Source organism: Ipomoea nil, unplaced genomic scaffold (assembly GCF_001879475.1).
Source record: "Ipomoea nil cultivar Tokyo-kokei standard unplaced genomic scaffold, Asagao_1.1 scaffold0188, whole genome shotgun sequence".
NCBI classification, from domain to species: domain Eukaryota; kingdom Viridiplantae; phylum Streptophyta; class Magnoliopsida; order Solanales; family Convolvulaceae; genus Ipomoea; species Ipomoea nil.
In genome coordinates this window covers 3,275,609-3,289,117 of record NW_017616616.1, presented here as the reverse complement: position 1 = coordinate 3,289,117, position 13,509 = coordinate 3,275,609, and the positions used below count along the sequence as shown (strand labels likewise).

General features: G+C 32.0%; 1 protein-coding gene across 1 annotated transcript; it reads left to right on the top strand.

Moving 5' to 3' along the window:
* The first annotated feature begins 7,586 nt into the window (after positions 1–7,586).
* Positions 7,587–9,740, top strand: LOC109183504 (pectinesterase 2-like). The gene is made up of 2 exons (XM_019333612.1): positions 7,587–8,528; positions 8,900–9,740. Exons 1-2 carry the CDS (start codon positions 7,646–7,648, stop codon positions 9,574–9,576), a joined length of 1,560 nt encoding a protein of 519 aa, XP_019189157.1. The 5' UTR covers positions 7,587–7,645; the 3' UTR covers positions 9,577–9,740.
* Positions 9,741–13,509: the final 3,769 nt, after the last annotated feature.

Below are 13,509 nucleotides of genomic sequence, written 5' to 3'. Positions count from 1 at the left end.
GTTGTTATTATTATTATTTTTTTTTAACCAACCAACGCAGAATATATTAAATCATTAAGATAGTGTTTTTACAAACGGAAGCTGAAAGAAAAAAGATGTTGTTATTATTATTATTATTATTATTAAGTATTTTATGTGGTGCAAACTATTGGGTTGATTAAGCATCAGTGTTTAGTCAAATGTTGGGTACTTATATTGATAAGATAAGATGTAAGTATAATGATTCTTGAATTCTCTCACCGCTCAATTAACGACTAGGGATGGCAATTTCAATCCGACCCGTGGATATCCATCCGAATTCACCCCGCATGGATCGGGTTTTTTTGGGTGATGGTGGGTGGTGGGTCGGGGGTGGGTCTTAAAAAAGCAAACCCGCGGTAGGTCGGGTTGGATTCGGGTTCTACGTACAAGACCCGCATAGAACCCCACCCGACCCACCATGTGTTTATATATATATATATATATATATATATATATATATATATATATATATATATATATATATATATATATATATATATATATATATATATATATATATATATATATATATATATATATATATAATAGTAAATTAAGTACTAGTATGTAGTTATTTATAAAAGTTTATATAACTTCGTGTATCTTTTTACTATTTTTTATATCAAAACTACTAAGTTTATTTTTAAAAATTAACAATTTAGTTATTATATTTAAATATTTCCATTATTTATGTTTTAGTATCACTAATGGATTTTATTTTTTTTATTATGTGTAAATAATTTAAATATTATTTTTTGAAAAACTTAATAAGATGATAAGTGGTGAGTACCCATAGTGGGCACTCGCACCCGGTGGGGGTGGGAGTGGGTTCTGAAAAAGTTCACCCGATGCGGGTTGGAGGTGGGGATGGGTGGAAAAAATATAAAGTGGATCGGGTGATGGATGTAGCCCTCCCCGACCCACACCTGACCCATTGCCATCCCTATTAACGACTCATATGCCATTCAAATTATATAAAAAGAAGTGAGAGAAAATATTTGTTATCTATTCAAATATAATTAATCAACAACTTGAAAGGACCACTGGTCGTTGGACAAGCACATTCTGGCAACACCAACGGGAAAGCGCCTTTTCTTGGCTTGACTCCGTACAGTGCGGATGTGTTTGTTAACATAGTTAGTTTATTAGCATATTTTGACTTATTTGATCACTATTAATAAGTGTTTGACTTGGTTAAACATTCAATATAAGTGTTCGATTAATTAATTTTTTGTAACAACTTACTGTTCTAAAAATGTTAAAATTCAAAAAATTGCTTAAAGTAGCTTTTTCAATAAACTTTTAGAGAAAGTCATTTGCATGTATAATCAGCTATCAACTAACAATTAATTTACTAAATATTTTTCTACAATCAACTAAAGCTATAAACTAGCTAATCAAACACATTAATCCAATTAACTAACAATTATTTACTAAACACCCCTCAGCTGTAATCCACTTCTTGATTTGCCTTTTCTTGGCTTGACTGCATGCAGATCGATGAGAACAAGAAGATCACGACAACAAAGGCGAAGACCATATATGATTCCATCAAATACAGTTAACGTTGAATAATAATATAATAATAAACTTAATATGCTCAAAGCATATTAAGAACAAATGACTTTTCTTGTTGCCCTGTTGGGTTCAACGACTAGAAGGTGGTTTGCTTTATACCTTTCTCCTTTCTAGTTAAGGCATTAATTTCACATGTTTTAAATTTTTTGAAAACAAAAAACCAAACTTCAATTACGTAGTATGTAGAGAAATCAAAGGTACAAACGGGGGCTCAACCATCAAAGAATTTGGATCATTGACTTTGCACAAAAATTTCATCGAATAATTAAGCAGATGCCAGATGTAATTAAGTTCAAATCTTATCATAGATCGATCAACTTGTATGAAATTATGAGTATTTTAACTTAAAATTACTAGAATATTGAGAACGATGTTACGTGTGATGTTATAAACTTTCCTATAGTTGCTTTTAGTGGTCAACGACTAGTATTAGATTTTTGCATTTTCCTTGGTTTCGTTAGTAATAATATGACAACGCTGTCTGCAATCAATGGGAATTGTATTAGCAGATAATGTTGATCAATCACAAAAGCAGCAGACTTCAATTATTACGGATTATATATGCATTGTGGATAAGTCTTACAAAATCTAAAAACATAAGTATCAATCAAAGTTATATCCCTAATTTATATCTGTATTTGTAGTAGTACATGGTGCTTTTAATTTAGAGTTGTACTATATAATTTTTTGGATAAAAATACCCACCGTTATAACTTTCGTTATAATTTCTATTATTGTTACCATGCACATGCATTCACCATATATTTTCTTATATTTTTTAATGATAATAAATTAATAATATTTGTAGACATTATATATTGGATTAATATAATAAAAAAAGAGTTAATTTACAAAATAGTCCTCCGACTATGACTTTTTTCTCAAATTAGTTCTTTGACATTTAATTGCACCCAAAAGTGGTCCCCCGACTATTAAATTTTAAGTCAAAATGATCATCCGTTAGTTTTAGTATTAAGTGGGTGTTAAAATGAGAGGTAAAATTGGTAATTCAAGTTTTTCACTATAGTCAGATGACTACTTTTGGTACAATTAAAAATCAAAGGACCAATTTGAGAAAAGGTTATAGTCGGAGGACTATTTTGAGAATTTTCTCTTTATAGTTCAAATATGATTTCGTACTCATTTTAATTAAAAAGGGTTGATCTTGTACTTATTTTCATTTTTTAAATATAGAATCTTTTTACTTTAATTATTGTTAGCTAGATTTTTTTTTTAATAGCATGTAAAATACATATAAGAGGTAAATCATGTAACAAAGCTCTCTCATATTTACCGTACTCCTCCCCCTTCAACCTCACATAGTGATCCACTAAACTATAGACTGGCAGATCTTGACCCCCCTCTCTAAATGTGATAGCATTACATATTGTAAAGGGTACTCGCCCAACTGGTATTTGCATCACATAATGAATAGTAAATTTACCAAAATCTGCATTTATAGGGTATGCGTACTTGATTAGTAGGTACATAATGATTTAGGCTATCTGTGCACAGTTCCCGCACATCAATGATTGGCCTGAGAGATCCGCTGTAGCAATTCTCAGCCCCGGATAGGGATCTTTACAAGATTCATCCCAAGAATAACAATCATGCTTCACAATTTTGTAACATCTTTTGGGACTATAGATAATTTCGATAGTCCCTACTCGTACCTAACATTTCTATGTACATTACTTGTACGGATTTCATTTCAAAGTGTCTTCTTTTTTTCTTTTTCTTTTTTTTCCCCTTCCCCCATCAATTTTGGCAGTTAGAATAATTATGAGATGCCATTTAAAGGAGGAGCACTGCCTCTATGGCTCTATTCATCTATTGTATTGACCTAATACAAATATGGGAATATGACAGACGTACAAAGTTTTATTAGAAACAATACGGTTACGCCAAACCAAATAAATTAAGATAATTATTTTCAAATTAATTAAAAATATTTTGAGTAAGAAAATTTGCACCCAAAGTTTTATTAGTCTAACTTACTTGTTAGTTGCAAAATATTTCATACGTATTAATTATTTACTATTTAAAAATTGTGATAAGTATTTACTTATTTTAATTTTTATGTTGAGCATTAATTTGATTACGCAATGCTCGGATTATAACAAGTCTTTCCATATATGGCAAAGTTTATCTAAATATTTAAAACTAATTAAAATTTAAATTATATAATAACAAATGATGGTAATGTTTTAATATGCTTACAAAATGTGTCTGAATTACAGTTATAAATTTTATATTATATTTACTTTCTTGTACATTTATAAACTTTTTCCAATTTTATCATTTTTTTTTTCTTTTCCTCTCTAGCTAAGTTGTTAATGATGTTAAATAGCATTTTTATATGTAATAACTTATATATTGTACTTACTTCTTGTATGTACACTTACAAAATCCGTTTGATTTTACATTTTTAATTTTTTTTTTTTTTGATGCATTAATTATTTTGATTGTTCTTATATTCTTATAATTTTTTTTTTTTTTGATTTACCTTATTATAATCATGTTTCGACTATGACGTCTATGTACAAAGCACATCAAAGCTCTTTCTCACTCCTCCATTCAATAGCCACTAAAGAGTAGTCAGTCTCAACGTTATATATTTTCATATTTACGTAACAGTACAAATCAGACTTCAACTAGTTAAATTTGGTAGCATTTGATACGTCTTCAACTATCCTGGCCAACATATACGTGAACAATCTTAGTTGGCAATTAATGTTAGATACTTGGTATAAATCATTCATTATATGTATGTTTTAATTATTTGAGACAATTAATTGAAAGACTTTGGCTCTGTTTGGAGGGCTTATTTAGGAGCTTATAACTTATTTTAAGCTACTAATAAGCAACAAGCTCTGTTTGGTAATATTCCCAAAATAAGCTCGTAGCTTAAGATAAGAGCTTATTTTTAAGGTAGCGTTTCAAAATAGGCTAGTAGCTTCTTAACTTTTTTCCACTTTTATCCTTATTATTTTAAAGAAATGACCTCATTTACCATCCTAATTAATTAAAACTATTTACTTCTCCTTTATCCGAAACTTTCACGACAAATTCTTTATTATTATTATTATTATTAAACATTTTAAAGAAATGAAAAATCCTTTATATGCACCTTTATCCTTTATTATTATTATTATTATTATTATTATTATTATTATTATTATTATTTTAAGATTGATTATCTAATATATATGATGAATAGGATGAAGATGTTATGAGATGCTAGATCGTAATTATGCTAATAGTTTTATTTCAAAATGTTAAAAAAAAAAAAAGAAATTTTAAAGACAAAATGTTAAATTTTAATATATAAACAAACTAATTTAAATTTTATGAAAGATGTCCTTTTTAATTAGCCTTTTTACATTATCAAATGGCTAATTTTAATCATTGATTTTAACTGTATAAGCGCTTTATTTACTAGCAATCATATAGTACAAAGTTCAAAATAGTGTACAAGTATATGGAGGCATGTTGGTCAATTAAAACACATCTCAAAATTTAATCTATCTCCTTCAACAATTTTCAAGTCAACAACCGTACTAACTCGTCAGTTGAAGCACGTCTCGCCATTTACCTCCTCTATCCATCTTCAAGGTAAGAGCGGTGAAAAGCACATAACTTTAAGTTTCAAACTTATCATTGTAAATTTGAATTTGTCTTGTGTTGAACCCAAAAAAAAAAAAAAAAAAAAAAAAAAAACTATTGGTGTGCATTGCGGCCACGTTAGTAAGTTTTAATATATATATATATTTTTTAAATTCTCATTTTTTTCTCTTTTTCCTCTCTCTCTTCTTCTTGGACAAAAAAAATGACACATTCAAGCAACTAGCTAGTTCCGAGAAAATCCTACGTAGTTATGTCAACTAAAAATGTTACTTTCATTAGCGTTAGGGTTTACAATCTCCACTAGCTAGGAATAATAAACAATTAAATCGTACTTAAGTACAACTCTAAACCATGTTGAAAGTCATGGATTACATTGCCAAGTGTCAACATAATCTTCACATACATCGGCTGCATGCTCGTATCTAGGGGTATAGCCCAGTTTTCAGACATTTAATTTGCTAACAATATACTAGGTTCGGTTTTTCAATTCCGTAAGTAGATTATTAGGACAATTACGTGCTTTGATTGTTTGCCATTTTCCACGTCAAATGTTATTATTATTTTTAAATATAATCTAGATATGATTAAGAATTTCCCACCTCAACCACTATACATTGCTTTTTTTCTTCTCTCGTGTCGGTAACATGATTGAAAAAATCGCTCTATGTATTTTTTATTTTTTTAAAAATTTATTTATTTATTTTTTAATTTTTAAAGATTTGAAAATTATAAATTATTTAGTACTTTAATAGTTAATACTAAAATATTAAATATTAATTAAAAATATCTAGATTTTGAACAATTTAAGGTTATTTCGCTCAAAATGATGTCATTTTGAGTGAAATAATCAATTTTAAAAAGAATGAAACAATAACTAATCAGCCGATTAGGTGGCCTAGTCAGCCACCTAGCCGGCCAGCTTCCTAGACCACCAATTATGATGATATGTTAGGCGGTTGACTAGCGTCTAGGCGCCGATTAATCGGTGCATAGAGGGATTTATTAATGACGATTAAACTTGAATAGATACATCAGTAATTGATTTTTTTTTTTTTGGTATTTTATTAAAATCTTTAGATAGAATTTTATATGATTCAAACAAGAAACAAGGTAGAGAAAATTAACAACCATAGCTAATGAGGCGTGAAGCTTGCTTGCGGCGTAATAAATATTGTTGTAACTTACATTTAAAAAAGAACGAATTAATTATACAACTTCGTTTTCAAAAAAAAAAAAAAAAAAAAAAAAAAAAGAAAGTATACAACTTCAATTGTTATTGAAATCTATGATCTAGATAATGTAGTAGTTAATTATATTTTGGGGGGAAATTGAATTTTTAGTAACTTTTTTTTTTTTTTGAATGCTACTAGCTCTATTACATTGTAGTATCTGTTCATATACTTTCTCAACCTACGCCTCCACTGAGGCTCGAACTTACAACCTTCCAAATGGAAATCCAACCCGGATACCATTAGACCACATAGTCCTGGTGAATTTTTAGTAACTTAAACATTCCTATTTCTTACCTAATTATTTTAGTCCTTAATTTTTCTTTTAAATTTTTGTCATCATAATATATCTCCAAAATTTTCGAACAAGTTGAAGTTTTAGTCCCGAGTGCAACAGAACTATTAACTTCTGTTAAGGTTTACTTAGTATAATTTTTTTTGATACTTTTGTAATTTTCTTTTATGCTTACTTTTTATTATAGTTCTTTACAATATTGCTATGTGGTTACTAAAATACTGATGTATTAAGTAAAAGTGTAAATTAAAACTTTAACGTAGTTGGTTTATTGTTTTAATGATTGAAAATGTAACTTAATTACTTGAAATGTTAAGAGTAGATTGATATATTGTAATGATAAAGAGTTAGGAACTAAGGCTCTTGAAACTCCAAAAGAGTGAGTACTTAAAGAGTCAAAAGTTTAATATTTGCCAATATTTCATGATTGTGCAATTTGGTAACTATAACAATTATATAAGAATAGGAATTCGCCAAAGACCTTGTGGTTACTGGTCGGCCGAGGCCTTATGCCGAGTTGTCTTGGGCCTCCAGGTCGATTTGCTCCGATTATAATATATCCATCAGATATAATTGTGGTTCTCTCAAATGGGAAGTCACATGCGGTATATATATATAGAGAGAGGAATTCCACTTAATTCAATTTTTTTTAATACAGACTTTCTTCTAGTCAACATGCTATAATTGTACATTCAATTCTAATTCTGACATTTTATGCACATTGGAAAAAATATATTAAACAATTGTTTTTTAAAGATAATTAAAAGATAATACGAAGCTTCATTAGGCCATCCCAATATCCCATAATTCCTTCTATTTAAAGAACCAAAATGTAGCCTGATGAAATCACACAACCTAAGTTATATCATATACTACAAATCTTTTAATTACGAAAATGACGAATCTCCAGTTTATATTCATTTGTTCATTCTTAGCCATTTTCGTTTCCACGGCAGTTTTCGGCTACTCTCCAACCGAGATAAAATCTTGGTGTAGCCAGACTCCGTACCCGCAACCATGCGAGTACTACTTGTCTCGAAGTTACAGTAATGGCGGACAGATTAAGGATAAATCAGATTTCTTAAAAGTCGCCAAGAATTTGGCATTGCAATATGCCAAAAACGCTAAAGATAACACGTACTCGCTAGGCACAAAATGCCGTAGCGGTGGTGAAAAGGCGGCGTGGGAGGATTGTTTGGAGCTGTACGAGAATATGGTTCAGAAAATCGACACCACAGTGGATCCCAACATTAAGTGTTCAACGGCCGATGCACAGACATGGCTCAGCACGGCTCTGACCAACCTGGAGACGTGTCATGCGGGGTTCGTCGATCTCGGAGTCACCGGCAACATTTTGCCAGCCGTGACATCAAATAATGTATCATATTTGATCAGCAACACTTTAGCCATTAACAAAGGGTTCACTACAACAAACAACGAGGCAACAACGGGGTACACTGAAGGTTTTCCCGATTGGGTTAGGCCCGGTGACCGAAAACTCTTGCAGTCGTCGGCTGCTTCTAAGGCGGATATTGTGGTGGCGCAGGATGGGTCCGGGAACTATAAGACGGTGACGGAAGCGGTGAATGCGGCGGCAAAGAGAAGCGGAAGTGGAAGATATGTGATATATGTGAAGGCAGGCGTGTACAAGGAAAATGTGGAGATTGGTAGCAAGTTGAAGAATATCATGTTGGTGGGTGACGGAATTGGGAAGACAATTATCACCGGAAGCAGAAGTGTCGGCGGCGGCACCACCACCTTCAAGTCGGCGACTGTCGGTAAGCCAATAAGCCATAATCTAAATAACTGATTTTTAAACCAACTCTATTTTGTTATTTTGTGGGCCCAGTTGATTTTTAAGGGCAAATTATTGTGTGGACCACGGTCCACACAATGTTACGTGGATCATAACAAAAAATACATTTTTAGTATATTAAATGTACATTATTTTTGTATTGAATGTATATTATACAATATAATGTACACTCAGAACAAAAATAATATACATTTTCTGAATATAATGTAAATTATTTTTGTATTGTATAGTAAAAAATATGATCCACACAACTTGTGTAGACCGTAGTCCATACAATAATGATTGATTTTTATGAGAAAAAAGAAAAACTAATGCAATTTTAATATGTTTCAGCTGTGGTTGGAGATGGATTTATCGGTCAAGGCATAACATTCAGAAACACCGCCGGAGCGGCGAACCACCAGGCGGTGGCGCTCAGGTCCGGTTCCGATCTCTCAGTGTTCTACCAATGCAGCTTCGAGGGTTATCAAGACACTCTCTACGTCTACTCCGACAGGCAATTCTATCGAGAATGCGACATTTACGGCACCGTCGACTTCATCTTCGGTAACGCCGCCGTCGTTTTCCAGAACTGCAACATTTATGCACGAAACCCACCGAACAAGACCAACACCATCACCGCCCAAGGCCGGAGCGACCCTAACCAGAACACCGGGATATCCATCCACAACTGCAAAGTCACGGCGGCGTCCGACCTCAAAGGCGTTAAAACCTACCTGGGACGGCCGTGGAAGGAATATTCTCGCACCGTCTTCATGAAGTCGTCCCTCGATAGCTTGATCGATCCGGCGGGTTGGTTGCCGTGGGATGGGAATTTCGCGCTAAATACATTATACTACGGGGAGTACTCGAACACCGGAGCGGGGGCTTCCACGGCGAACAGGGTGAAATGGGGCGGTTATCATGTGATCACCAGTGCAACGGAGGCGTCTAAGTTCACCGTCGGAAACTTCATCGCCGGCGGCTCTTGGTTACCCGCCACAAATGTGCCTTTCACTTCTGGCCTCTAATTTGTTCATTCATGGCTATAATAGTGGAATTGGGATTATTATCAATTAAATTTATAGAATAATGTTTTTAAAAAATTATAATAATAGTATTATATAATTAAAAGGAAGCATATATATTAGATTGTATTGTAGTCAATTAAATTGACATTTATTGTATTATTATATTGTTTTTTTTAAAAAAAATAAAATATTATTATATTGTTTGCCATTCTAATCTTTGTACCCTACTATTAAATAACAAAGTATCCTTAGTTTCTACATGTTATTCGATCTGCTGATTCTAAAATAGGCAAACACTTACAAATTTTATTTCATTTTTCTGGTTGATTATCTTTCTTTCAATTATGAGGGAAACTTAAAATTATTATTCGAATGTATGCATCAGTCATTAGATAAACACTATTTATGTGTAACAGTTCTCAAGCCACAGAAAAATTAAATCATATTAAAAAGATCATGTGTGACATGTGTAATTAAGATGATATTGACAATAATTAAATTTATTACTTGTACAAAAAAAAAAAAAGCTTATGCTTCACCCACTAGGTCACCCCTTTCAAGGCAAATCAAATTATCATTTTTTTATGAGTTATATCCATATCTCATAAAATAAAACTAATTTAATCAAGCTTCAATTTTACCTATCCTTTAACACTCCAAATAATATTAGATCACTTTTGTAGTCTTCCTTACCTAATATTCCTTTGTACATTACTTGTATTGATCAATAACATTTTTTACTATTTTTCTTCTGATCTTTTTGGTAATTAGAATAATTGTGACATGCCATTTATAGGAGGAGTGCAACCTATCTTGCATAGACCTAATAGAATTCTAGTACGTAATAATAAACTAGGATAATTCAAATTAATCAATCTTTTCTTTATGAAAAATGCTATTTACCCCTCATAAAATTTTCTTAATATTTTTTCTTATAATGTGACTTATATTTATTAGATGTCATGAATTGGATGACTCTACACACTTTTAATTGAATACTAAATAATTCAATTAGATGATGCCATATCGGGAGAGGAAATTGGAAGGGAAGTTTTTAGAAGGGATGCCTAACATTATTCTTCGCAAAATTTAATGTACATATCTTAATTAATATCCCATAATTCAATACTAAATAATCCAATTTGATTCTTGCCATCATTCTTTGAGTTGACCAGAGCCAGTCGTATAGAGCCTTTCTAATATAATTTTTGAAGCCGAGTTTACCCAATACACGAACTCTAAAACATGCTTTCGTTTCGAATAAGCCCCCTGGAAGGGGCTTTCATGGCTCCATATGAATTGAGCTTCATCCACCTTGATTGAGGGGCGATCCAGTTGACCCAAAGCCTTTGTCCATTGTACAATCACTTATGCGCGAACGGCGAACGAACAATCAAGCATTATAAGTTGCACAACAGTTAATTCGCACGACGAGAAGAGTGTTTGTCATTTGGTCCTAATTATATATATATATATATATATATATATATATATATATATATATATATATATATAGGGAAGAGATCAGGTGCGGGGAGAGATTCCCGTGCGATTGTGCAAAGGAACGCACCTTAAGCATTAAACTGTCGCATTTTAAGTACACAACACAGGCACTACATGCATTAAGCACAGAAACAAAACACCTTAAGAACACTAATCTCACGCACATTAAGCGCAAAACTCATGCACCTTAAGCACAAAACTCATGCACCGTAAGTTTCAACAACTATTCACATTAAGAACACTAATCTCACGCACATTAAGCACAAACTCACGCACCTTAAATTCAACACTACTCACATTAAGTATACACCCTCGCATCTTAAGCACAAGCTAGACTCACGCGCCTTAAGTACAAAACTCACGCACATTAATCACCGCACGAGAGACACTCAACCGCACAAGAACTTAATTATATATATATATATATATATATATATATATATATATATATATATATATATATATATATATATATATATATTAGTTACAAGTTAATATTATCTTTTTAGCATACTTTACAGCATTGCTAGCCCAATAGAAGTCCACAGTTCCACACGGTTTCAACGCAGCCTTTCTCATTCAATTTTGTATTACATAAAGTTCTTATATTCAACATGCAACATTAGTACGTTCTTATTCTGAGATTCTTAGCCCATTGTAAAACCCATAATTAGTTGAAAAGTATAACAATAAACAATTACAAAGAATTATTATGGGATAATGCGTCGTCCCCATCGTGAAGCCGAGATACAATCTTGGGACGGGTGGATCCGAATTTAAAAATGCACAATTTATATATTGAATGTTCACAATTTTATATACTAAATGTCTACAATTTACCTATTGAATATTCACAATTTACCTACTGAATATTCATAATTTTATATACTAAATATTCATAATTCAAACTATAAACGTTCAGTATGTAAATTGTGAACGAATATTCAGTATATAAATTGTGTATTTTGGATCCTGATCCACGTTGTAAGGTCGGTCCGGGTCCATGGAATAATTATGAACATATATTTATAAAATTATGTAACTACAGTATAGATTTTATGAATCTACAGTAGAAAAATTATGAATTTACAGTATAAAAATTATGAATCTAGATCCGTGTGTACCATGCATGGTGCACACGGTAATACAGTATAATTTGCCGCCAGACGCCTATCCGAAGCCGTGCGAGTATTATCTATCTCGAGTTATAGAAATGATGGACCGATTAAGGATAAATCAGATTAAACATGATATTAGCAATGTTGATACGGATTAACAGTGTAAAACTTTCCACGTTTACCTAACAAATTAAAGCAAACTCAGCTCCTCCAACATTTTAGATTTGGTGGTGTTTTATACGTCTTCAATTAATCCTCTTGGCCTACATATATGTGTACAATCCAAGTAATATTAGTTAAATGGTACAAATCATTCGTTCATGCTTCAATTCAAACACTTAGAAGACTATAAATTGGATTAACAAATACCGGTAGTTGATCCAACACATTTCAATCAAATTAAAGGCATGTTAGTTGCAAGAAGATTGGATTTCATAGTATTACTTCAAAAATTAATTCATAGTATATTAGTATGATGAACTTATAATTACACCCTGCCCGTATGTAATTTTTGGGCACCAGTATGTAATTGTGACACTAATTATTACACAAATAAACAAATATATACCGTTCAGATGTTGGCATCCCATCCAGAGGTTTTTATTCAATTTTTTAGGACAAAATGCTGACATGAATAAAAGATATGAGGAGATTTAAATTGGATTTTTGTGTAAGATAAAGAAAGGCGGAAAAAAATCTAAAGGTACATGTTCTACACACTCCTACTTGGTGAGGCAGAGTGATTGTCAATCGGTGACAACACCTGATCTAATGATTAAATTACTATTTTTTTTCTCCCCTACCTCTAACTAATGTAAAGCTAGCAAAAAACTTATATTTGGGGTTTACCATTACCATTCATCTTATTGAATAAATAGTGTGGGAGCAACCTCTCTCAAAGTATGAGGACTTCTTGTGGACAGTAAGCAAAAGTACGTCTAGCCTCTATGGTTCAGCTGAGTTACCATTATTTACATCCTACCCGATGTTCTGTCGGGCCGGGGTGTGTGAGACCCTTAGGGTTGAAGATTCAATCTTTTGGGAATGATAAATAGTAGAAAAGTAGGAGTTTATAGGGTGTTGAAAGTTAGGTTGAGGCTATACATACAAAATCTTTCTGCTTCCTATATATCAAGGTTTCCACTTTCGTGGCAATACATATCTCACAAACTTTCTCTAGATTCGGTTTTTCAATTCCTTAGGTTAATAGGACAATTACGTGCTTTGATTGGTTGCCATTTTACCCGTCACATGTTAATATAATGTTTGTGTTTTTTAATTTTTTTTAATATAGAAAATTGCCAAGTGTATA